At 45.8% G+C, this 25026-nt stretch overlaps 1 protein-coding gene across 1 annotated transcript in view; it reads left to right on the top strand.

Moving 5' to 3' along the window:
- Ssbp2 (single stranded DNA binding protein 2) overlaps positions 1–25026 on the top strand; it is a 182578-nt gene that overhangs the window by 83007 nt on the left and 74545 nt on the right. The window contains exons 4-5 of the mRNA XM_023700977.1: positions 6608–6811; positions 17483–17572. Coding sequence (XP_023556745.1) covers positions 6608–6811; positions 17483–17572 — 294 coding nt within the window. The remainder of the gene's footprint in view (positions 1–6607; positions 6812–17482; positions 17573–25026) is intronic.

Genomic DNA, 25026 nt, shown 5'->3' with positions numbered 1-25026 from the left:
CCAGCCCTATCTGATACTATTTTAAAAACTGTTATACAATTTTCAGGTGTTTAGTGATGTTTAAGGTGTGATTTGCTTGTTAGTTACTAATTTGGGAATTAACACCTTTATATCCTTGAAATTTGTTAAGACTTATAGCAAAATTTATAGCAGACTTATAGACTTATTTAGGAGACTGTCAAAAATAAAAATTAAAGGAAGTATATATCCTGCTATTATTTAGTGTAATATTTTATAAATTCACTTAGGTCTAATAAATTTATAGACTCAGTATTTTGTTCATACTGATTTTGTGTATTTATTTTGTCAATCATTGAGAGAAAAGTGTTTAATTTTCTATCTATTATTATGAACATGTCTCTTTTTTAGTATTGATCTTTTCTCTGTATACTTTGAAGCTTATTAATTAGGTACAGCATATTTGGGAATGCTTTGTCTTTTTGCTGTGTAAACTCTCTTGTGAAACTATCTTTATCTCTGCCATTCTTTATCCTGAATGTATCCGCCTTTCTTATAACAGTATTTGCAGGTAGATCTTTTTCTCTGTCTCTGTATATAATTTATATGTGCCTTTATCTGCAACATGTGCTTCTTGGAACTGCTAGCGCTGTGTGTTGTGTTTACTCTAAATCTGTGCGTTCTATTGCAGTGTTTCAGCCACTTAACATGTAATCTGAACATCTATAATTTTGGATTAACTATTTTGTAATCTGTCTATTCTGATCTTTGTTTTTCATTTTTATTTAACTTTTTAATGATTTTTTAATATTTAATTTGTAACATTCTATATTCTCTCTATAATTAGGCATATGTTTTTGTTTAGGATTTTTACTGATTGTTCTAGAACTTAAACATATGAAGTTCATTTTTCCTTTAAAAAAAAGTTAAGGCTTAGAAAATTATGGCTTATGTGTACTATGTGCATTCACTGATTAATCCCATTTCTAGAACTTTAAGCCAGTGAGGTGGTCGCTTGAAGGGGCTTGTCATCAAGCAAGGATTAAAGAGTCCACCGTTGTATAGTAGGGCTTCATAAAGAAGCAGCCTTGGGCCGGAGAGATAGCTCGGACTAAGGACCTGCTTAGGCAAGCTCAGGGACCAGGGTTCTATTCCCAGCACCACATGCCACGCCAGCCCCACCTACAGGCGTGCTGAGCTGGCCACCCGTGAGTCCAGGCGTGCTGGCACACACCTGTAGTCCTAGTGCTGGGGAGGCTGAAACAGGAGGATCACTAGGAGTCTGAGCTGCAAAGTGAGACCCTGTACCAAGTACATTAAAAAAGAAAAGAAGGAGGAGCAGAAGCAGCCTTTGTCGTCTGGTTTGATCCAGCCTTCACTTCTGCCCTGGGCTTCGTCCTCTCCATTACACAGGTGGCGTTCTGGGGGGCAGGGGCAGGGCATCTCTAGCAGCCCGGTCCTTGCTCATCCATTGTTATCTTAGTTTTCATAGCCTCTGTCTCACTTGGCTTCTTCCCGCATGCTATCTTCCAGTCCCTTGCAACTGTAGCTGATCACATCGCATGCGTGATGTACAACCTTAGCTAATCTCTGCGCATGCTTTCTTGGCGCCCTAAAAGCTTGCTTTGGATGCTCACATTGCTTCCACTGGACACATCGTTAACACCTACTGTGCACCTAGGCATGCATTTATAACAGTGGGGCAAAATTTGAAATTTAGATGTTGTTGACTCAAAAACATTATAGCAATGTACATACTATACTATTTTCAACACTTTGTGTTTTCTCCTATAGGAAATGAGATGTCTTCTTTTGTTTTAAAATTTTCTCTTGAAAAAATAATATGATTGTTTTTTTTTTGCTTGTGAGAAGATACCTGTTGGAGGCCTAAAAATATAGAACCATGGAGAAAAAAGCAGGAGACAGAAATGGTAGCATTCCAACAATTTTTTTTCTTTCTTTTCTTTCTTTTTTTTTTTTATTAGTAAGGATCTACAGGGTCTCATTACATATGAGACCAAGAGCTGGGATTACAGGTGTGTGCTACCATGTCCAGTCTCAATCACTGTCTCAGCACACCCTAGGTGGCAGGGCCAGCATGGCAGGCGGGGGATCGAACTCCTGACGCTGTGTCAGCCTAAGCAGTCACTTTAGTCCACTGAGCTATTTGGCCACCCCCCCCCCCCCCGCCAATTTCTGTATAAAAGATGATTTACAAAACTTGGCTATGTCAGTGGCAGCCAGGTGAGAGAGGTGAAGATACTTATCCAGCCTTGACCTTTCTTTCACTGTTTCAATGTGTGTTTCCCACTGGCTTCTCACATGCCTCTAATTGTACATCAACTCAAGTTTGACATGAATAATGATAGTAATAAGCGCTAACATTTATTTAATTATTTATTATGAATAATGCCAAATATTGATCCCCTGCTCTGTGCCAGGTGTCCACGTGTCCTAAGGAGGGGCCGGTGGGGTTTCAGTGACTGACCGAGCTGGGCAGGACCTGGCCCCACCTCTGCCTGTACGTGTGAATTGCCTGAAAGCTGGCTGGGTTGTTTCCTTTTCACCTTTTCTTCTCATTGCATTTGCTTCCTTGAACCGTGACTCATATCTGCCCATTTCTGGTATGGCCTGGCTCAGCTGAAATCTTCAAATCTTTTCTTCCTTCCTCTTACTGTCAGAGAAATGCCGTGCTTTTGCCTGTATCCATGTCTCAGAGACACTTAGCGCTTTCCAGTTCCTCGCTAGATCTCAAATGTTTCAGCGTTCTGGTGTTTCCAGTCAGGCTGCACCTCATCTGCTCAATTCTTTCGCTGTGGGTCACCAAGGCGGGAATGGTTTTCTGTCTCTGTGTGGCTCAAAGATCATCACTTCTTTTATGTGTATTCAAATTGTTCCAATCTGAATGTCTTAAAATGTCTTTCCTCTGCTGTTTTGTCCTCTGCGGTGGGGATGGCTGTCCCCGTGAGTCATACCTGAATTCTCTGTGCCTATAGCTTTGGTCTCTTGGGTGCGTGGAGACTGTAAGCCTGCATGAGGACCAGCCGCCAGGAGGCAGCCTCAGAGCGGGCAGGCCAGCGGGCCGTCTCCCTGCGAAGGCATGATTTGCCAAGTTTCTCCCGGATGTGTGAGGAACACCTAATGTTTTCACTGAGGCAGCGAGATCACTCCGACTTACGACGATTCTCCTCTAGCCTGGCCAGTGCTTATTTCCTTCCGAGATATTTTCCACTTCAGTGCAATTTAAAGTCAGGACGCGTGTGGCACAGGTGCTTCTCACCCATAGCTTTGCTTCGGCTGCTGTATTGCATTGATTAGGTCTCCCCTACAGTGGTAAGTAATCATTTTTCTTTTTCTGTTTCCCAGAAGCTTAAGGACAGAATTTTATATTCTTCTCTCCTTGACTTGCCAAGTGATAAATCTAAGGTAGATTTGTCAAAAAAATCTAAGGTAGGCAGGGGAGCTAGCTCAGTGGCATAGGCTCCTGCCTGGCAAGTGCAAGTCCTGAGTTTGATCCTCAGTACAAAAAAATTTTTTTCTAAGATAAATTTGTCAAAAAAAAGTCTTCTTTTTTCCTTGTGGGAATAGAGTTGTATAAGTGCCCATAAATCAAGCTTGTTAATAATGGTCCCAAATCTAATTTTTATTCTATTTAACATATCAGTTTATAGGAATTCTCAATTTCTTATATAATTATATTAATTTTTTTGTAATTTTGTCAATTGACTATATGTATTTTCAGGTTATACTCTTCTATGCATCAAGGACTATTATAATGTGCTTGTATGTTATTCCTTTTGTCACTTTGTCATCCTTCTTTATGTCTACTAGTCTTTTTCACCCTAAATTTTATTTGTTAAAACATTTAAGTTGGTCTAGTTGGGTAATCACCAATGATTTCATAATGACTTTTCTCCAAATGGTATTTAAAACCATGTTACCCTAATAGCTAACTACAATTTGCCACCATAATATAAGGCTCTGATGTTAAAAATGAGCTATGTGCTGGTCTTCTATTGGCCAAATTATTATGCAGGTGACATGCTCCTAAGGATCGCTTGACATTCATGTGTAAAAATGTCACAGATTCCTGCGGGTTGTGCGTGAACACTACCCTGAGGGTGGTGTAATTCATTGCTCTTCGGGGCTCCTTCATGCCACCCACACCTGTTCACACTTCAGGGAAGCAAGCGCGGACTAGATTAACGTCTGTCAGTTTGTGTTCCGGGACCTGGATGTGCTTATTTGATGCAAAATAGCACAGGCTACTTCAGACGTCATATATGCATTCGTTCTACGAATGATAGTACATTTGTTTTAAATAGAAATAGAGCATGTCAGCCTGGTGGCTCGCGTTCCGGCCAGCCAGCAGTTACGCTCCTCTGCCAGGCCTGCTAAGTGCGCTTTATGCAAACGGGGAACCAGGCCTGAACCTTGGCAGTTATTTTCTGGGAGAAGCGAGAAGATTTCGTATAACGAGGCAGTGAACAGAACAGAGCTAATGCAGGGGTCATAGACGCAGGAACTGCTGGTGGTGGTTTTTCTGCGGGCAGTGCGGCAGCTGTGTGCCCAAGGCGGTGGGCAGTTCTTTACTCCGTATCATAAGAAAAATATAGGAGCAGGACCTAGGGGCAAGAATTGAAGATACGACGTTGACAGACTTGCAAGACAAGCCGTGAGGCTCAGGGCTCCCCGCGGCAAAGTGCGGAGTGCGCAGTCTCAGTACGCGCTCTGGCCGGCCGCGCCCTGCGCTTCCGCGGACCGAGACTCGCGCCTGCCGTCCTGCAGCCCTCCGGCCTCCCGGAGCGGGACACCCAGCCGTCCCAGTGCTTGCGCCCGCGCGCTGGGGCGACCTCCTCAGCTCCGCAGTTGCTTCATCGGTCGTGGAGCTTGACGCGGGCAGCAGTTCGTGCTCATAGGGCGCTCCGCTCCTCCGCCCGCCGCTGCCAGGCGCCCACCTGCCTGCCTGCGGGTGCATCCCAGAGCCTCTCGTGCCCCGCCTGTCTCTTCTTGGCTTCGGCTTCTCAGGAGCTCCCAAAGCCTGGCTGTGTAAGCCTACCTCTGAGGACAGGCACTGTCTCCGCGCTCTCTGATGACTTCGTGGTAAAGGTCGTCTCGTGCCTCATTCCTGAATCGCTGTCACTCTGCTACATCGGTCTGTCTTAGCACTGCTTGAATTTGGTCACTCTCCTGTCCAATGGAGGGGGCTTGTTTTTATTCTTTTTATTTGTAACACATCAATTTTCTGGCCTTGCTTTTTAATTCTCACTAACACTTTCTTCACGGCTCAGCTTTAATCTTCTGGAAAAACCGCGCCCCTCCCAAGCGCATCTTCCCTTTCCCACTTGGTTAAAGTGGTGAGTATGAGTTGCCAGTCTTCCCTTCTAAGCCTGTGGGAGAGCAGGGGCAAGGTGTGCTCCCCGTAATAGCGGGCACGTAGCGGGTTCACATGTTGAGTTAAAAATACCCAGAAGAATGGAAGTTATAAAGTAAACAGGTTGATTCGTAATGGATGTAAAACCTTAAGCATCTTAAACATGTTGCTTCTGAATTCAGGGCAAATTTCATATAAAGAACTGTTGTTAAATTTTTTAAATAAAAACTTTCGGGGGGCTGGGGAGTTGGCTCAGTAGAATAAGCGCTTGCCTGGCAAGTGCAAGGGCCTGAGTTCAATCCCCCGTTCCACAAAAATAAAATAAAATAAAATCTTTCATCCAACCTTACTGCTAATTTCAGAACACCGTGATAATGGAAGTTCACCTCCTTGCACATAGCAACTGTATTCTTGAAGGACAAAGATTTCTTGTCTTGAGAATATCCAGGAGAATGCCGCAATGTGTCTGAGGCAGACTGTTTTAAGTGCGTAGTTTTAGGCGTTTGGTTTGCTTGCTTTCTGAGCAGGGTCTGACCATGTCATTCAAGCTGTTCTTGAGCTCACTGCTAGACCCGGGCTGATTTTTTTTTTAATTCATTTATTTTATTTATTTATTTTTTTTGTGTGTGTGTGTGTGGCCAGCTCAACCCACCAGGGGGCGGGGCTGGCTGGCATGTGGTGCTGGGGGATTGAACCGCGGTCCCTGTGCTTTGCTAAGCTTGTTCTAAGTAGGTGCTTTAGACCACTGAGCCATCTCACCAGCCCCGGGCTGATCTTGAACTCATGACAATTCTCCTGCCTCAGCCTCCGAGTACTGAGATTACAGGGCTGTGCCACCATACCCAGCAGTACTTGGTATTTTAAGCAGTGATAGCATCATAAGATTAAAAATGCCCAAGAACCCAGTGTGATGGTGTGAGGGGCAGCACCCCACTGGAATATGAAATTTGGTGTGTTTGTTTTAAAGCACAACTGCAGTAATGCTTTTTGGAGGGCTGCTGTCCTGTGTCCCAGGTGACAAAGTGTATCTGACAAGGCCTGGCGTGTGCCAACCTAGCCTGCTGGGGACCATCGCTGTGGGGGCTGACGGTCAGATAGAAAGTCTGGCCAGGAGCGTTTCAGCAAATTTGTAGCTTTCTGCTTCACCTTTGCCTCACTAGCAGAGACAACCAGCTGTTGTATGAATGTCTTGCGTTTTTAGCTTCCGCAACCACACTTTATAGGTGCCGGGTGTCTCAGCACCTTTGGTGAAGCATTTGGGTTTCTCGCCAGCAGAACACTGTGCGGCCTGGCGCCCCTTTGCGCTTGTGCTTTGACCCACGTGCGTGCGAGCGAGCGAGCGAGCGATTGAAAGTCCAGGGAAGCTTCGCCGTGCTCTGCCTGCCCACGGCTCCGAATCCGGGCAGAGGCACTGGCAGGCTGCGTGGCCAAGCGGCTGCCCGCGCGCGGCTCAGCTCCTGGTCCCAGCCTCCAGTCAGGGTGAGCACCTATTGTGGTTTACGTCGGGTCTCATTCCTGCCTTTCATAAGCTACTGGTCAGTACCACTTTTAAGCAAGCCGCAACATCTTTCAGTTCTTCTTTTATCTGTAATGATTGTTTTGGAATACAAAATGTTCTGAATAACTAAAAATGATTAGTTGTTGAAGCTTTAAAATAATTCACTGATGAAACCTTCCTAAAATATGGTAGACTGAAATCATTGATGACTTTTAGTTTTAAAACTACTGAAATTTCTTCTGAGGCCTGTTTAATAATTTATCTAGGTAAAAATTAAGAACCTTTAGAAATTTATTGTATTAGTTGTGTACTCTTTCATACCTATGCTAATGGTCATATTATGGGGAAAAACTCACAATTGTTGACTTAAATTTCTATCTGTGGGTTTAGTATTTGTACATTTCAAAAGGAAAAAGATAATTCAGAGGAGAACAGGCCATGTACACAAGCTCTTCGTGATGTATAAGGGATGGGACGCTTCTAAAAGATGAGTATGTGGTCATTTCCCTCTTCCCAGAAAAATCAAACATGCAAAGAAAACTTACAGTGACTCCTGCCGCTGATGCAGGATGCCCTCCATGACTGTGGTCTGCTCTGGAGGTGACAGACTCCAGGACGAGCATCTTAGAAGGCTGCACAGTGCAGCCCGGGCGCCTGTGCCCTGGGCCCCACTCTGGGACAGCAGAGTCCCCAAGGGAATGAGCTTTCCCAGAAAAGCTGAGGCAGAAAATAGCTCTGGCTCAGGAATCAGATCCCACAGGCATCCCTAGCAGGTGGCAGAGAGGCCAGCGGCAGCCACCTCTAAGACGGCATAGATGAACAACAACAATGCCTGCCACAGGTGGCAAAACCGTGCACCAGCCAGGCATGAGGAAAATACAGGGAAGGGGCCCGGGCAGCTGAGTGAGGGGAGCAGAGGAGCCCAGCCCCGGGAGGGGCTCCCAAGTAGAAGCCCTGGACTTTTTGCACTGAATACTTTTGAAAAAGAGACAAAAGCTTCCATCCTTGAGGTTAAGAAGAAAAAGTAATATGATGACAAGAAGAAGAAATGGTTAAAATTTATGAAGGGATGTACAGCATGAACATTTCTAATCCCTTCTTGTTTCTCCATAAACTGGTATTTTGAAATCCTGCTGCAGGTTGTTGTACTAAATGTGGGTTGGCCTGGATTAAGCATCTGCTCAGGCAAGCACAGGGACCAGGGTTTGGTCTCAAGTCCCGCATGCTGTGCCGGCTCTGCCCCAGGGTGCACTGAGCCAGCAACTGAGTCTGGGCGTGGTGGCACACCCCTGTAATCCCAGCGCTGGGGAGGCTGGAAACAGGAGGATCACTGAGTCAGAGCTGCATAGTGAGACCCTGTACTTTAAATACATAAAAAAATGAATAAATAAATAAATGTGGGTTTGGGAATGTTCTGCCAAGGCCCCCATGGCTGCAGTCGCTTGGAGGCCAGGTTGTGGCAGCGTGGTCCTCGCACTGGCTGCTGCTTTCCGACAGCTCCCCAGCCCCTGGTGTTCATAGGACGCTAGTAAGTGTGATTCTCAAGGGACTCGCAAACACAGTGGAATGGATTAAGAGTAGCATCATAAGCATCTCGGTTTCATTTTATTGTTGAACATCTTTATAGGTCAGTCAACATTTCTCCCTAACTCACAATGATCATTTTGAGGTGTAATGCCACAATTTTGGGCCATTAAAATGAATGCGTACATTTTGAAACAGCCCTGGGCATGGAGTAGGTGCCTAATGCCTACAGTGTGGGCCATGTGCTAAGGTCTGACCAGAGATCAGCTTCTCCAAGCATCTCCCTGACACAATAAGATGTGTCAGTCCTTTTGGTTACAACCTGTATTTTTTTAAAGTTGTGTTACCCCTTTTTGTTATACTCTGTATTTTCTGATTAAAGCTGAATGCAAAATGTAAAGAGCCTGAATTCTTCACTGTGAAGTGTCACCGGTGTTTTGAAAATCCACAACCCCTGGAAAGGCTGCTCCTCAACTGCTTTCCTGTTTTCTGGGGATCGCACCTACAGCCTTTGCACTGAGCTACACCCCTAGCCCTTATTTATTTTGAGACAGGGACTTTCTAAATTGCTAAACTGCCCAGACTGGGCTTGAATTTGAGATCTTCCTGGCTCATCCTGCCAGAGCACTGGGACTCCAGGTGTGCGCCACCAGTTCTGGCTGTTTTCCACGATCACCAAAACCACGGTTTAGTAAGAGTGGAGCTTTTCTCTGTTGCCTGTGCTTCTGGGCTTTCCTACAAGGCAGTCTGCATGTGTAGAAATGTCCAGCCAACCTTGTGCCCTTCGGTGTGATGCTTGGGGCAAACCAGCCGCGTGTTCAGTCCCTGCCTGCAGCCTTTCATGGGTCCTCAGGGTCTTGGGGCTCCTTCTTCAGTGACACCGGGTATCTGTGTCTTTCATCCTCAGCTGTGAATTAGAAGACTTTCCTGCTAATGAGCAAAGTCATTAATAAGATATAGCTTTATAAAGTGTAAAAATAAATAGATGCAACATGAACGCACACAAGGCATGCTGAGCATGCAGTGTTGTTTCAGACAAAATGGATTCGAGGAGGCGACTGCTAAACGTGGAAAGGAAGTCATTCAGGGGATAGACTGCGCAACAGAGATGCGACAGCTTCTGAGAGCCCCATGCCGATGCACAAAACAACTGAAACATGTAAGGCAGATGTTGACAGAAACACGGGAGGAGTGGGCAGGCATCAGCTACTGAGCCTTCCATGTAGTTGAAAGGGCGTAAGTAGAGGCAATTGGAGACATGGGCCAATGAATATGGACATTTTCTTTTATTATTTTATTGCACTTATTTTATTTAATTGTGAGACTGGGCATCAAACCCAGGGTACTCTATACTGAACTACATCCCCAGGCCTCTTCCTGTTTTTAGAGACAGGGTCTCCCTGAGCTGCCCAGGCTGGCCTTGAGCTCTGAATGCTCCTGCCTCAGCCAAGCAGCCGGGATTACAGGCCTGTGTCAGCCCGCCTGTAGAGAATGTGGCTATATCATTAAGTACTGTGAGAAATTATAAAGTTGACCTTGGGTTATATCACGAAAAGTTATTCAACACATTTCTAAATATAGAAATTGCACAATACATCTTATTGGTCATAATACAAAGCTAAAAAATTAAAAGTAAGCTTAGGGGCTCGGGAGATAGCTCGGCAGTGTAAGCAACTGCCCCGCAAGCACAAGGACCTGGGTTCGATCCGGGGTACCGCATGCTGCGCCAGCCTCAGAACCCTGGGCGCATCATGGCCAGCACAGAAACAGCACAGTGCTGCGGAAACTGAGCGCGGCGGTGCATGCCTATAGTCCAGCTCTAGGGAGGCTAAGACAGGAGGATCGGAATCCGAGTCGTGTAGTGAGACCCTGTACCAAATGAACAAATAAAAGATTTTTAAAATAAATTTTAAATAAAGTACATTTAAAAAGGAAACCTCCAAACATTTATAAATTAACATTTTTGGTTACATCTACAAGACTGGATTCTGATGTTCTCATTTTTCTAAACCATCTAATCAGCATGATTTTATTTCCCAATTTCTGTGGTAACTCCTAAACCAAAATTATACTCATTAGACAATTTTTCAAAAAGTGGAAACACCAACATCAGACCTTGCAGATGAAAAAATAAATTCAGAGCCCAAATTACATTTTATGTTTCTCATAATTCACGAAGAGAGAAAATATTAGCTACTAATTTATTTAAGAAGTTTAAGAATGAATAGTGAAAGTTTTTTTTAAATATAGGAAAACAAAAAGTATTTGTTAAAAAAAATTAAACTTGAAGAAATAAGAAGCAAGCTAATAAGTCAAGCCATGGCAAAAGTAATAGTGAAAATGCGAACCCACATTAAGGAGGAAAACTCAGCGAGTGGGCCAGCCTCCAGAACTTGGCAGGATGACTGCTGAGTGACGGGGCGTTCGGAGATGGGGCTGGCTTCCCTTGGGGCCTGGGGCCAGTGTCCACACAGAAGAAATGCCATCTGCGACACCTGGGTTCCAGCCTGGGGCGGGCCGTAGGGGGGAAGCGGCGTCCCACTCCTAGCGCCAGGCCTAGGGCGCTGCCTCACCCTCCGAGAGGGTTGCGTGGAGCAGCTGCAAAGCCACCAGCAGGCAGGGTTGTTCCGCGGAGGACCTCTGTGAAGGGCGCCCGAGTGGGGTGCACGCGGACGCAGCGTACTTTCTCAGGGAAATGAAGTGTTCGGGGAAAATTTAGAAGAATAAAATTGAAGCAAATGAGAGTGGAAAATTAAAAAAGAATAATGACCATAATTCTCCCCCACATTGTCTCTGTATTGAGACAGTTTTATACCTGCGCACTTTTTAACTTGCAGTGAGTAAACACCATACTATATGAATTTCTTCAGAACATTATAAAAGACAATTCGCCATCAGTTCATTTTGCAAAGACAGAATAATCTTGATGCTCATGTTTGAAAAATATACAACAGCCAAGAACATTCTAGACCTGTCTGGCGGAGACTGTAGATGTATAAATGCCAGGCAGCGTAGTGGCAAACGTGACTCGGTACCTACTGGAAGGCCCAGCCAGGATGAGCAGACATCCTGACCCACAGCGAGGACGCTGGCAGTATTCGGCGGCCCGTATCGGGCTTCCCAAGGGGATCCCAGAACTGCACTCAGCTGAAAGGTGGGAGAAACCTTCTCCTATTCCTGATGTTTCAGAAAACTTCATCCAGTAGTAGGGATGGGAAGATTTCTTGCCGTGATAATGTCTTCACCTCATAGCAAAATATTTGAGTTGTTTGCGTGAGAATTACTGTGACAGCAGCCGCTTGGCAGAACGGGGGATTGAACTCAGGCCCGTACTCCTGCCAGGCAAGCGATTATTCTACTGAGCCATCTCCCCAGCCCCCGAAATGTTCTATCTTGACACAAATTGTACCTAGTCACTAAACTGCCGAGGCTGGGTGTACGCTTGTGAGCCTCCTGCCTCAGCTTCCCAGAGTGCTGGGACCACAGGCGAGGCCTCCACACCCACCTTGGCACGGGGCCTCCTGCCTCACCCTCACAGTGTGAAAGCCCAAGCCAGGTGGGTGAAGCCCTGCTTCAGGGCCTTTTCTCACAGTCCCATACCTGCATGAGGGAGGCCTTGTGGCCCATCACCCCTAGGGAACCTCTTTTAGTTCTGTCACCTTGGCAACACCTAAATTGGGAAGCAGTTCATTTCAATTAACAGCTTAAAACCAGCACCAACAGCTTCATAAGGACAACCCATAATCCCCCACCTGCTCACCCCCTCTACACTTTCTAATAATTCTATCTTCATTTCAGTTTGACCATTATTGCTCACAGATTTTAAATATACTTAGGAACTTTTTTTATTCAACCAAGTGTAAATGTATAACTTGATTCTCTACTGTACAATCAGATGACTGGTTTCCAGCATTCTTAATTAATCAAACTCCTGTTCATCAGCACTAACTATATTTAATGATAAATAGCTTCCTGATTTTATTTTTAAGCAGATGTTCAATACTTTATTCCTGTTGCACTTTTTATTGATGCTAAGAATCAAACTCAGGACCTTGCACTTGCTAGGCAGACCCTGTACCACTGAGCTACACCCTCAGCCTGACATATCTATATAGATAGAGGTTTAGGTAACTTTTTCTGCCTACCAAGGTTAGGTAACAAAGCAGATTATTTAAGAAAATGTGTACTAGAAAATGCATGTCTGAAAATACACTAAAGCATACAAATTAATCCAGTAGACGAGACAAAGCACTTTTAATGATAATATATTTCCATCTGTCGTAAAGTCATATATTCACTCAGAAGAAACATTTAAAGCCATATTATTTATGTTTTTCTTTGAAAAGAGAGCTATAATGAAAAGGCAACCCTAAATAATCATGAAAGTATTACATAATAAAGGATTTTCCATGGTGCTCTGATGGGAATTCATATAAATCCAGTGAAACTAATGCTTTGTAGTAAGTTTTAATACAATTAACTGTTGTGAGTTAGCTGCTGCACCATCTAACGGCATGTGCTGTGATCAGGGCCGACCACTTTCTCTGCTCCTTAGCTCATGGATAAAGTTGTCTCATGTTTGGAAGAAAGCTAGAGCCCAGCTTCAGAGAATTCCAGCAGGGACACCCAGGAAGTGCAGGGCTCCCCGGCGGCCGCGGAGGCCCCACCCCGAGAGCAGATCCATTCTGCCCACAGCTTCAGAGCAGATCTTGTTCCATGGCTGCTTTCAGAGTTAGCAAGGCAAGCACTTCGGGAACTCACATCCTGCCCCTGCCAGACCTTGGTGAGACAGGCCGAGTGATCACCTCGTCTTTGGGGCAGTGCTGCAGGCTGTCATTCGGGACAGCAGCCACAGGGCCTGGCGGATGACCCTGGCAGGACAGATAGATAGTTGAGCTCAAACTAAGTCCCGAAGCAGCTTGGCTGCAGTGACGTGGACCAGTGCTTTCCCCTGTGTGCACTAGCCAGCTGCGGAGGTCTGCCTACCTCAGGCTCCTTCACCAAGGACAGAATGTGCAGTCTCCTCAGATAACTGGCTCACCGGGCTACAGAAAGGTCATCAAACACCTGGCTTTCAAGACAGTTTTGCCCAAATTATGAATATTAAAAAAAATCTTTATAAAATTATTATAAATCTGTTAGGAAATAAATGAAATGTAAGAATTTGATGCATCTTGAAATGCATGGAGGAGACCCAATAATAGAGAAAGATGAACACTTCAATCAGTAGCTGGGCGTGGTGGCTCACACCTATAATCCCAGGCTCCCGGCAAGCAAGATGAGGCCAGCCTGGACTACATAGCAAATTCAAGACCAAACTAAACTACATAGCAAGACCCTCTCTCAATAAACATAATAATAACAATAAATCAGTAGCCACTCTACCTTGTGTTATGGCTTATCTATAAATGTCCGCCAGAGCTTCAGCAGTTGTAGGTGGGCTCTTAGAGGTGCCTGGATCATGCATGTGTGATGATAGGTTCAGAACTGTGGTACTGGGATTGGTTCATGATGTGATGCTGGGATTAGGGCTAACCATCCCCGTGTGTGTGCTTCCCGCCCTAGGGCTGGTGAGCCTGGATAAGGAACAAGGGACAGAGAGAGGGGGATGCTTGCTGCTGCTGCTGCTTGCTGCCTCCTGCCTTCCAGCCATGGACTGTTGGTCCTCCACCTCCCTCAGCCACACCTCCCTGCCTGGAGCCAGCCAGCCAGCTAGGGCCTGAGACGCCTGCAAATGGAGCTGAAAGCAAGCTTTCCTGCTTTCAACTTGGGCACTGGGTATGAAGTCCCAGCAATGAGAAAAGTAACCAAGATGCTCTGAGCCGCCATTTCTTTAGTTTGGCCATTCCTAAGTGAAATGTGATCTTCGTTCTCTTTACTGGGAATCCTCTATTCCCTGCTTGCTTTTCCCTCTCCTCCAATCATGGATAAGTAGATTTGGTTACTTTTGTCATTCTCCTCTTACTAGAATATTCTCCTTAGGAGGGTAGAGGTTTTTTCCTGTTAACTGTGATATTGGAGACTTTCAAAGGGTCCTTGACTATACAGAAAAAAGAAAGTGAGGATTTTGATTAAATTCATTAAAATAATCTTTAGAGTATAATATAAACAGGCAAAAGGTAAAGATTTAGTTTGCTTAAAATCTTCATTCGAATCAAATTTAAAACATTTCATTTGTTTTAAATAGCAGGAAAGTAAAACACTACATCCCTTTAAACAATGTAATTTGCAAAAAAAAAAAAAAAAAGCAATTAGCCAGATGTTTAACTCTGAATTTTACCTGTTTCTTTACCAATATCTTTACCTGCTGAATTTTGGCTTAGATGCAGGTGGACCTGCCCCACTCCCAATTTTGGTCATACTTTTTTAATACACTTTTTAGGCAATTAGAAGTGCTGGAGAAGTACTTTTGATCTATACTAAAGTTGTAGTAAGCAAATGAATAGTGTTACTCTGCAAATATGCAGAGTGTCATAGTGTATGATTCTATGAAAACAGGCCAATGAGATCCCAGATTTGTCTCTTTTATGCATCTTTTTATGGCAGAACAACTTTCTATTCCACACTGAGTTAGAATAATGATGACACTACTGTCCAGCTTTTGGTGTCGCGCGCGCCTTCCACATGGCAGTGCTTGGCAGCCGTAAGTGTGCAGTCAAATCTCACTTCCTAGATCTAGCTGTAATCATACATATTTAAACTAAAAGTGTTTGGTTATAATTTCCTGCCTTATGCTAATAATGTGTGTTAAAATTTTGCACAAGTCTAGTTAAAGTGAAAAAAAGCAGTTTGTCTCTTATTTTGAGAACATAAATGCTGCTCTACAGAACAGAATAGATTACTACCAGGTGGTATGTATTTGTTAGCTGCCTGGCTTGCCTGACATAGGACCATACGTTAAGGTCTCACCTTCAGCCTAAAAAAATTTCTGATTTATATTCACATATTTTGTCAAAGGTTTAAAATTTTGGCATTTGTAGGTAAGCAACATTTCAGATAACCACATTTATTTATTTTTACTTATTTATCTATGACTTTTTGAGACAGAGTCTTGCTATGCAGTTCAGGCTGGTCTTTAGCTCATTTTGTCGCCCAGGTTTGTCTCAATCTCACAACGGTCCTCCTGCCTCAGCCTTCTGAGTGCTGGGATTACCAGTGTACTAGCAGCCCGGCCAGATAACCAAATGTGAAGTTATGCTTTGGGAGAGACTAAAATCTTTAGTCTTAGTTATTAAGAACTGCAAGGGCTTCAGAACAAACATGCCTAGTTTTGTATCAATTTGCATACTAGGAAAAGAAGATTTGGTATAAATATATGTACAACATGGTTATAAAGGACATAAACCAGAATTTTTCACACTGCTCTTTCATGAGATGCCAAGGCTCTGTGCATTTGTAAATGCAGTACACTTCAAATTTTCTAATCTTGTGTTTTTCATGATTTGTTTCATACTAATTTATTGAAGCGTGATTTTTTTCTCTTCTTTGATCTCACACTTGCCTCTTGGTCTTTGCCAGCTGAGTTACATTTTGGCTACCTGATATAGTTGATGCAAAAGTGAATGGTGTGTTGCCAAACAGGCACACAGCTCTTGTGGCACCCATGTGAGAGCTTAGCTTTTCTAACAGCCCGTCACTGCCTGAAGGTGCAGGTACATGCGGGTACAGACTGTCGGCGTACACTGGATGAAGGCCTTTTTAGAGTTCTTTTAATAGCTGAACTGCTAAAGTCAAACTGACCTGTCTTTGGTACAGTTCTTCTTCCTTGTGGCAAAAACAGTTAAAATCCTCTCATTACTTTGAAATATGTAATGTATTGTTCTTAACTGCATTCCACCCTACCGTGCAGCAACACACCAGACCCTGTTCCTCATCTCTGACTAGAATGTTCTAGCATGTTGCACTCTCTGGTCAACCTGTCTGCTTCCTAGAGGCAGCCTTGGTAGCCACATTCTCTCAACATCTTTGGGGTTGACCTTAGATTTCACAGATGAGTCAGATCACACAAGGTCCCTGTGTACACCTGGCTTTCCTTACTTAATGTCCCCAGGCTAACCCATGCTGCCGGTCGTAATGGGCTTTCATCTTTCTTCTGCCCAACAGCACTCCACCGTGTACATGACTGCATCTTCTTTCTCTGTTCACCCACCAGTGGCTGTGCAGGCTACCCGCACACCTGGGCTCTAATGAACAGGGCTGCAGGATACATGCATGTAGAGGTCGCTCCCGCATACCGACTCCTTTGCCTTTGGGTACAGTGGAGGGGTTGCTGGATTACACAGTAGTTCTCATTTTGGTTCTTAAGGACCCTCCCCGCTGTGTTCCATAATGACTGCGCGTAGGGTTGCTCTTCCCTCATCTCTTATGGAGCCCCAGTGTTTTACTGTGCCTAAGCAGGCTGAGGGAGGAAGGCCATATCGGTAGGGCACTCGCAGACGTGACTACTGCATTTCATTACTGAGTCAGTGACCTTGATTTGGGTACAAAGAACCTAAGCCAAAAGTTTTCATGCTCCTCTTTCATGAGATGCTGGGATTCTGTGCAGTCAAGCATAAGTACAGGAGACTTGGAGTTGTCTAATCTGCTGTTTCCATAATTTGTATCAAGCTAACGTCTCCAAGCCTGATATTTTCTCTTCTCCAATCTCGTGCTTACAATTTGATCTTTGTCAGCCGATAGCTGCATTTTGGCTCCATGTTGTAGTAGCAGAGAAAGTGCATGACGCGTTGCCCTCTGTAGGTGGAGAGGCAGTAGCCTTGTTGATAACAGAAGAGCATAACCTAAAATGAGTTTTACTTTTTTCCCAACTGCCACAATCACCACCTTCAAACTTCTTACCAAGACACTGACCCATTCAGGATTGAACCTGCCTTTTCAGATGCCAGGGCCTGAACCTAGTAAACCAGGCACCCCACCTTTGTCATTTTGCCACATTCCTATCCTTCAAGTATCCTGTCTCGGGAAGGTCCTCTGATTTCTCACAGCTGATAAAGCCTGTCCAGCCATACTGGACATCGCCACCCCTCTGTCCCCTCCCTACATGCTTCTGGTGAACAGTGCCTACCTCCTGCAGCTCCCATGGTGCCACTCTGCAATGACCAAGTCTGTTTCTCTTTTATTCTTCACAGAGCGCAGCAGCAGCACCCAGCCCTGTGCTGGGCAACATCCCCCCGGGAGATGGCATGCCAGTAGGCCCTGTGCCACCAGGCTTCTTCCAGGTACTGAAGGGGCCTCTGTTGGTTTGGGGGTGGGGAGGGCAGAGGGCAGGAGGGGAGAGGGGGTGGGGCAGGGTGGGTCCTGGCAGCTCATAGCTGAAGGCAGAGCTGTGCAGCTAGCTCCAGGCAGTGAGGGTGCGCTGCTGTGCTGCCCTTCCATCCTATGTTTCCTTCTTTTTTTTTAAATATTTATTTATTTATTTATTTAGTGTCTGTGTGTGGCCAGCTCAGCCCACCAGGGGGCGGGGTGGGCTGGCATGTGGTGCTGGGGGATTGAACTGTGGTCCCTGTGCTTTGCTTAGCTTAGCTTGTTCTAAGTAGGTGCTTTTTATTAATTAAGCCACCTCATCATTCATCATATTTAAAAAGTAAAGGAGTTGAAATGGAAATTAGCCTGGTAACTGTGGTAAATATTCGTGGGAAAGGAAGCTGAAGCAATGTTCCGGGACACACGGGCTCTTACCCCTCCACGCTTCCTCTGTTTCCCAGAGCAGACGTACCTGAGGTTGGCCACGCTTGCACTCTAGCGGAGTCAGCTCTCCTCATTTGTCAAGAATTACAGGCTGCATCAGAACTTTTGAGAATCATCTTTGTGCCTGCTAAGCTGGAATTTAATGAATATCATTACATAGCATTTTAAGATCAGATTGTCAAATAGATACACTAATATTTCAAAATTTCAAGTGGCTGCCTTTTTAGCAATGATGATAATGGTTTTAGGATTATAAGATATAACTTTGTAATTTTATTCACATATTAAATCTGACCGTACTCTAACTCAACCAACCAGATTCTGAAATTTATACATAATTTTATAATGTTCTTTGGAAAAATTAAGAATTTAGAAGTTAAGGACTAGAGTTAGAAAGCATTATAAGAATTAGCATAACATGCTATATTATTAATAAATTAGGTTCTTATAAGATAATTTGTTCCTTCAGTTTTTAGATTTTCAGAGTCCTTGATAATCATTTGTTGGTTAACCCATACCCTAATTGTAGGGTACTTATAAATGTGAAAATGGAGAAATAAAATTATAAGTAATTTTGCAAAGTGCATCATTGGAATTAAAAGGTCTTAATTGGAACCTAGCACCAACTGTGGTCTTTCAGGACAGGCTTATTTGTTCAGCTGTTCCTATATTAATACTCAAGTAGTTTAGAATATTTAAGAGTCTTCTTAAAGCTCACAGTCTGTCTCAGGGGTCCTTTCTTATAATCTAAGAGCAGATTATAATGTTGATTATTAATTAAACAGACACCATTTAAGATAACGCTAATCACAGCTCACAATGGCTGCTTCTGCGAGCGTGCCTTGCCCTAAATACTTTCTGTATTTAAGCGCTTTCTGCCCACAGCAGCCCTAGGCGCGAGGTGCCCATTACCTGGTTCCCACTGCGGGAGGAGAAGCCCGCAGGTCGCCGAGCCTCACAGAAGCAGAAGCAACGGGGCCGGAATTTACATTCAGGAAGTTTAGGCCTGGACCATGCATGGACCTTGCCTATTTATTTATTTATTTATTTTTATTTATGTATTTATTTATTTTGGCGGAACCAGGGATTGAACTCAGGTCCTTGCGCTTGCCAGAGAAGCACTTATTCGGACCTTGCCTTTTAAAGGTCATAGTTGATTGTTATTCGTGATTTTATCCTGAGTGCTCTCTTGCCAGAGATGAGTTAGGGTTAGGAGTTTTTCTGCTCCGGCGGGGCTCCCGCGCAGCTCCCGCGCAGAGGACCGGGCTGCGGGGAAGCCGGCCTCCATGCTGAGCTGTCCCGAGCCGCGGCATCCGCGCGTCCCCGCACCCGCGCCTGGTTCCACGCACCCTGCTCGCCTTCCCTGACTTTTTTCCGTCTCTTCTCAAGAGCAGCTGAAGCAGAGTTAATCTGTTTGAGTGATTTCACAGTGGTAAAAACGCGAGTCCCCTGGGGGCTGGGCACCGTGTGGGCATCTAAAGGCAGCGCAGCCTTGCCCGGGCGCCCCTACCCAGGGCAGTGGGCGGAGAGCGGAAGGCCAAGAGCGGAGGGCCACCCAGCCCGCCTGTGCTGGGAATGCCGGGCTGCGGAGGGCTCATCAGAGCAAGCAGAGGAGCGCGGTGCCCGAGGAGGGAAGGCCTGGGGGTGGCAGCGCCCGACGGCGGGGCGCGGGGGCCCATTCCTACCCTCGCTGGCAAGCAGAGGAAGGAGCCCTGCACGCGGCTGGAAAGACGCAGCCTGTGCAGGAGGCTTTCCCGGCCTGCGAGAGCCCGAGGTGCGGTGCGCGGGGAGCCCGGAGATGTTCCCGCGGGGCGGCGGGCTGCACGTGCCGCGTTCGCGCTTGGAGGCTTCGGGGTCCACCGAAGCCCTGCCCTCCGCGGCCTGCGCACCGGCAGCGAGGGAAGAGAAAGGCACTTCCCGGGCGGGAATTCTGGACGGGGTGCGAGGTGGGAAGGTCACTGCTTGGAGCAGAGGCGGTCACAAGTCCGGTCCGGAGAGCCGCAGACGCGGGAAAGAGCTGTCCAGGCGCGGAGTGATGTCCAGGTGGTGTCCGAAAGGGACCTGTGGGCAGGCCAAGGAAGTGGAGAGCGTTCTGGGAGGAAGGAAAGTAAGTCTCGGAAACCCAGAGAAAACCAAAGACTCCAGGCCCGCTGGGGCTCCTCAAGCTGTCGGAAGGAGCCGTGATGAGTGGAGAATCGGACCTTGTGGACTGTGGGGTGCTGAAAGCCCCAACTTTGTCCTAGGGCGTCAGGAACTTCTGAGGGGGGCGGGGGAGCGCCAGGCCGCTCGTGCAGGCTTGAGCGGCAGCGTGCAGGCTAATAATCATTACAAACTAAACACATTAGCTGGCCGCTGGCAGATTCCTGGGTCTAGTGATCCCGGCAGAGTTCAGCGCTGGCTTCAGTAAGAGAGGCAGTGGGTATGGAGAGATGGTCGAGTAGACAGAGAAGTCAGTGCGGGGATTGCGAAGGGAAAACTCAGGGATAGTATCCTGGTTTAGGAGTCTGATCTGAGCAGAGGGGGCTTTCTAAGATGGAGACCACAAAATGCCAAAGAGGTTGGAGGCGGTGGGTTAGGTCTCCGCGAGGCCCGCATCAGGCTGACTGTGCAAGCTTGAAGCTCGGACAGAGATCTAAAGATGAAAATAGCAGGCGCATCATCACAGAAGGAGCAAGAACACGATGGAGAGGTTAAGAGGACCACGGAGCTGCGGAAACACGACCATTTAACAGCCAAGTGAGGGGAACAGAACCCTGGAATCCGCAGCAGAGACCCGGACATTACAGGAGCCCAGTACTGCTAGAGGGGAAGAGCACCTTGTCAGGTTTGCTGAGCCTTGCTTAGTAATTCAATTGAACTTACAAGAGAAAATGGAGAAATCAAGGAGCACTCTGGAGACACCGGAGATGAAATGAGTGGATACCCGTGAACTTGACGCTCGAAGCTTTGCCCTTTGTCCAGAGGCGGGAGCCCCCTAACTCGCTCTCCCATGTGGCCAGGGTCTGCCTGTCCAGGCTCCCAAGCACTGCCCTCTGCAGCACTGACCAGCACAACCAGACTTCCAGGAAAGAGACACTTTGGTGTTCTCTGTGGGCCTCACAGCGATGCCATCAGTGATGGCAGCCCCAGCTTTCTCGGGGCCTGGATGGCGCTTTCTCGTGACCCCGTCCGAAACGCAGGCTGCAGCTGCTTCTGTGAGTGGGAGGAGCAGCAGTAATTAGAGTCCAGGCCCAACACGAAGCTCTTGGGCTCCCGCGCTGTCCTGGCCTCTGAGAGTGGCCCTGGCCTGGGACCTCGTGAGCAGCACCACTCTGAGGTCACACCCGCTAACGCCCCAGCCAGGGCAGGGCGCGCAGCCTGCACGGAGGTCAGCAGAGCTGAGGCAGGCGAGGCCTCCGGGTGCGTGGTTCCCGAGGCTGCCTGGGGGAGATGGCTTGAGGAAGCCAGAGGCGCAGGTTCCGGAGCAGCCCTGGCTGGGCCTCTGCTTCAGCCTGCTTGTAAAGCAGGAGTTTACCGACGAGTAACAGGCTCCTCTCGTGAACTGGTTAGAGCTTATAGAACACTGAACCGATATTTATGTCGTATTCTACCCAAATACTCATGAGTAGGATTAGTGTTTTCTGCTCTTGCCCTTTCCCACAGAGAGCTTTCAAGACGCGAAGGATAGCTTGCTAATAATCATTACAAACTAAACACATTAGCTGGCCGCTGGCTCGGGCTCGAACCCCAGCTCTCAGGGGCTGAGGCGGTGGGTGGCTGTGAGTTCAAGGCCAGCCTGGACCACACGGTGAGCCCGGTCTCGAAGAGCAAGCAAACAAAACCTGGACATGTCCATGTCTTTCATATAAAAGCAAGGTAATCTTTTCATAGCCGCTAAAATGGATGGTATATTTGAGTCTATAAATAATAAGAGATTAAACTGATAAATGTCTAAATTATAAAAGTCTAAAGATATTTATCTTTTACCATTTCTTGTATTTTGTTTTTATTTTTATCTTGATATATTTACTATATTTTATTCACTAGACCTTTAGTTTTCTTACCTGAATCTGTTGAAAACGAATATTATGCTGGTATTGGATTGTATATTTAAGGCTTTGACGTGAATAGGATTAGAAATACTTGTTGAAGAGAAACTACACTGAGTAATTTAGTGTCAGACCGAGGCTGTCACCCATATTTTAAAATCTAAATAGATCAGACCGCTGATACGGCTGGAGAAGGGGTCCGGCTTGAAGCGCGCTGGGGCCGCTCTGCCCCCCGGCGGCCGCGGAGGGTAGCTCCGCTGCTCGGGATCCACTTGCGAAGGCTCTATTTTTAGTAAGGCTGCCCTGTAGTGAGCTGACCTAATGCTTTGCCACAGTAATAATGCATACAAACAGAAGGAAAAACAGGAAAAATTTTGCCTTGTTCTCCACGCTGTTGCTTGCTGTTGACTAGAAAGCCGCAGTGTGAGTGACAGCCGTAAAGCAGCAGGACCAAAGCGCAGCCCGCAGGGATGCAGCGGGGTTGGTACCGTAAGAGGCACAGAAGCAAACTGAACCGAAAAATACTTAAGGTAACACTTGAAACTGAAAAGCAAGAATAAGTGTTTTTACAAGCTCCAGGATAAATGCTTCTAGAATATACTTTCTTTTTCCAGAAATAAATCCTATGTGGGAAGCACACCTTTGCATCACAATTCAGCTCCTACACAGGCTTCATTAAGTCAGCCATTTCATTATCAACAGCGCCCGTTTTACCCTAAAATTTGCACACATGGTTTAATAGTCTACAAGCTTCCTCAGTTGCCCTCTATTATTGGTGGTGGCACTGTCTGCTTTTCCAAAGCTTGGCCTTCCTGCTGTCTTTGATGACCAAGGCTGTCACAGAAATCAGTCTTTGGAAATTCTCTAAACCAGAGAAACCCCTTTTCCCCTCGCCTGGAGTGACAGCTGTCACCTGACATCTTGGATAGTGGGCCAAAAGATTAGGTGTTGTACCCTTTCTTCATTTGAACGAGTAGTGTGCTGAAAGTCTCAAGCAGTTAGCGTGCATTATCTGTATGTGTAGCTGTAAATTTCAGATATTAGAAATGGTATTTCTCAGCATTACACCGCTTTGGATAGTGTAGTCAGGAAAAGTTTCTTACTTAAGAATAAGCAATAAAAGCTAAGTTTAATTTTCTTAGAAATGTAATTCTGAATCTTTAAAGAAAGGGGATTCTAAATGTTGAAAATAAAACAAGTCTTTCCTTAGTATAAAGATAAAAGCAACTAAAAAAAATAAAGGTGCCTGGCAGCTGCTGGCTTTGATAATGCTATCCTGCAGTTGTGGTAATAGTTTTTCTGGCCTTAACTATTAGAACAAATTAAAACTTCTCAGCTTGAATAACTAAATAAGCTTTTTAAAACTTGCAGTTCCCACAGCGAAAGCCCCAGAGCAATGAGAGAAGGCGCTGAGAACACGCAGGGCCGGGGCCGAAGGTGCGGGGTCTCCTGGTCCCAGCGGAGCAGAACTTGGCACTCTGCTGCTGGGAATCAGACTGCTGCTTGCTCTGTGTTGGCCCCAGAGGGCACTCCGGAAAAAGCTAGCCTGGCTCCCTGGTCAGGCTTTGGTGGCCCCTTCCCTTTCGTGCTACTCTGCCACCAGAGGCATCCAAGTGTGCACGGGAAGCCGCAGGACCAGTTCCCAGCCGCATCTGCGGGAGGAGCAGGGCTCTTTTTCAGACAATTTGAAACTGCAGTTTTTCTTTGGGAAAGATCATATTATTAAACATTCTTCCCATAGTACTTCAGCTTTTTATCAAAGTCTCCTACTCAAAAAAAAAAAGCAAACTGCAAGTATGCCAAAGCTATTTATAACATAATTTTAGTTTTTATTCATTGTTCCTTACAGAAGCCAAAGTGTTCAACATTCTTTGGAGAATTATAGGTAACGGGGTGTTAAATGTCATTAATTTCCTGGTCATAGAGGTGGGCTAGATTTGTCTTAAGAATACATTCAGGAAGCCCTCAGCTTTAGGGAAACCCACTTATCTCTAAGTAGCGTTTAGGACTCATTTACTTCACGTTCTATGTCAGGGCATGAAAAACTTTCTGAAAAGATCCCAATAGCAAATACTTTAGAGTTTGAGAGCTACATAGTCTCTGTCACAACTATGCAGCTATTTTATTGTAGCATAAATTTAAACATAGACACCACATATGTTAATGTGTATGGTTGTGTTCCAGTAAAACTTTATTTACAAGAATAAACGATAGCCCAGATTTGGCCCACTACTTGTTTGATATGGATATGGTAAGAGGTAGCATGTAAGAAATGTGAAGGTTAAGGGCAGTGGTTCTCCAGATGTGTCAGGTGGACCTCTCTTACACGGGCACTAGGAGTCACCCGGCTCCCACTCTATCAGAATTCCTAGATGTGGGTAGTGTGGGACTAGAAATCCTTTGGCTTTATTGTTCCTATTGCCTATTTTAACAGATGGGTCTTACATAGTAATTTGAAAAACACTAAAATTGCCAAAGACATTGAACAACAGATATTTATTGTGCCCTCTCTAGACTGTTACTATAGTAGACAAGATAACAGATATCAGCGTAACCATCACAGAATTTATAATACCTTACACAATGACAAAGGCTAAGGCAAGAAAAAAGGAGAGGGAAAAAAATGAAAGTTTTGGTTAGAGTGGCCAGAGAAAGACTGATCAAAGAGATATCGGTCTTAGTTACTTTCTCAGCCCGGAGACACACCACCTGACACCCACAATTCTATTTTGTTCAGGTTTTAGAGGTCTCAGTCCATATTTACCTGGCTCCAAAGCAGGGCGGCATCCAGAGGAGAAACAGCTCAGAGCATGGTGGCAGGAAGCATAGATCAAGGAAGGAGGAAAGAGGTAGACTCTGCCAGACCATCCCCCGCCCCCTGTGAGGGGGAGGGAGGTACCGCCAGCCAGGCCACGCCCCGTGAAGGGGAGGGAGGTACAGCCTGCCAGGCCACGCCC

The sequence above is a fragment of the Octodon degus genome, unplaced genomic scaffold, assembly GCF_000260255.1.
Source record: "Octodon degus isolate 3935 unplaced genomic scaffold, OctDeg1.0 scaffold00129, whole genome shotgun sequence".
Taxonomy (NCBI): Eukaryota; Metazoa; Chordata; class Mammalia; order Rodentia; family Octodontidae; genus Octodon; species Octodon degus.
This window is presented reverse-complemented; position numbering and strand designations above follow the sequence as displayed.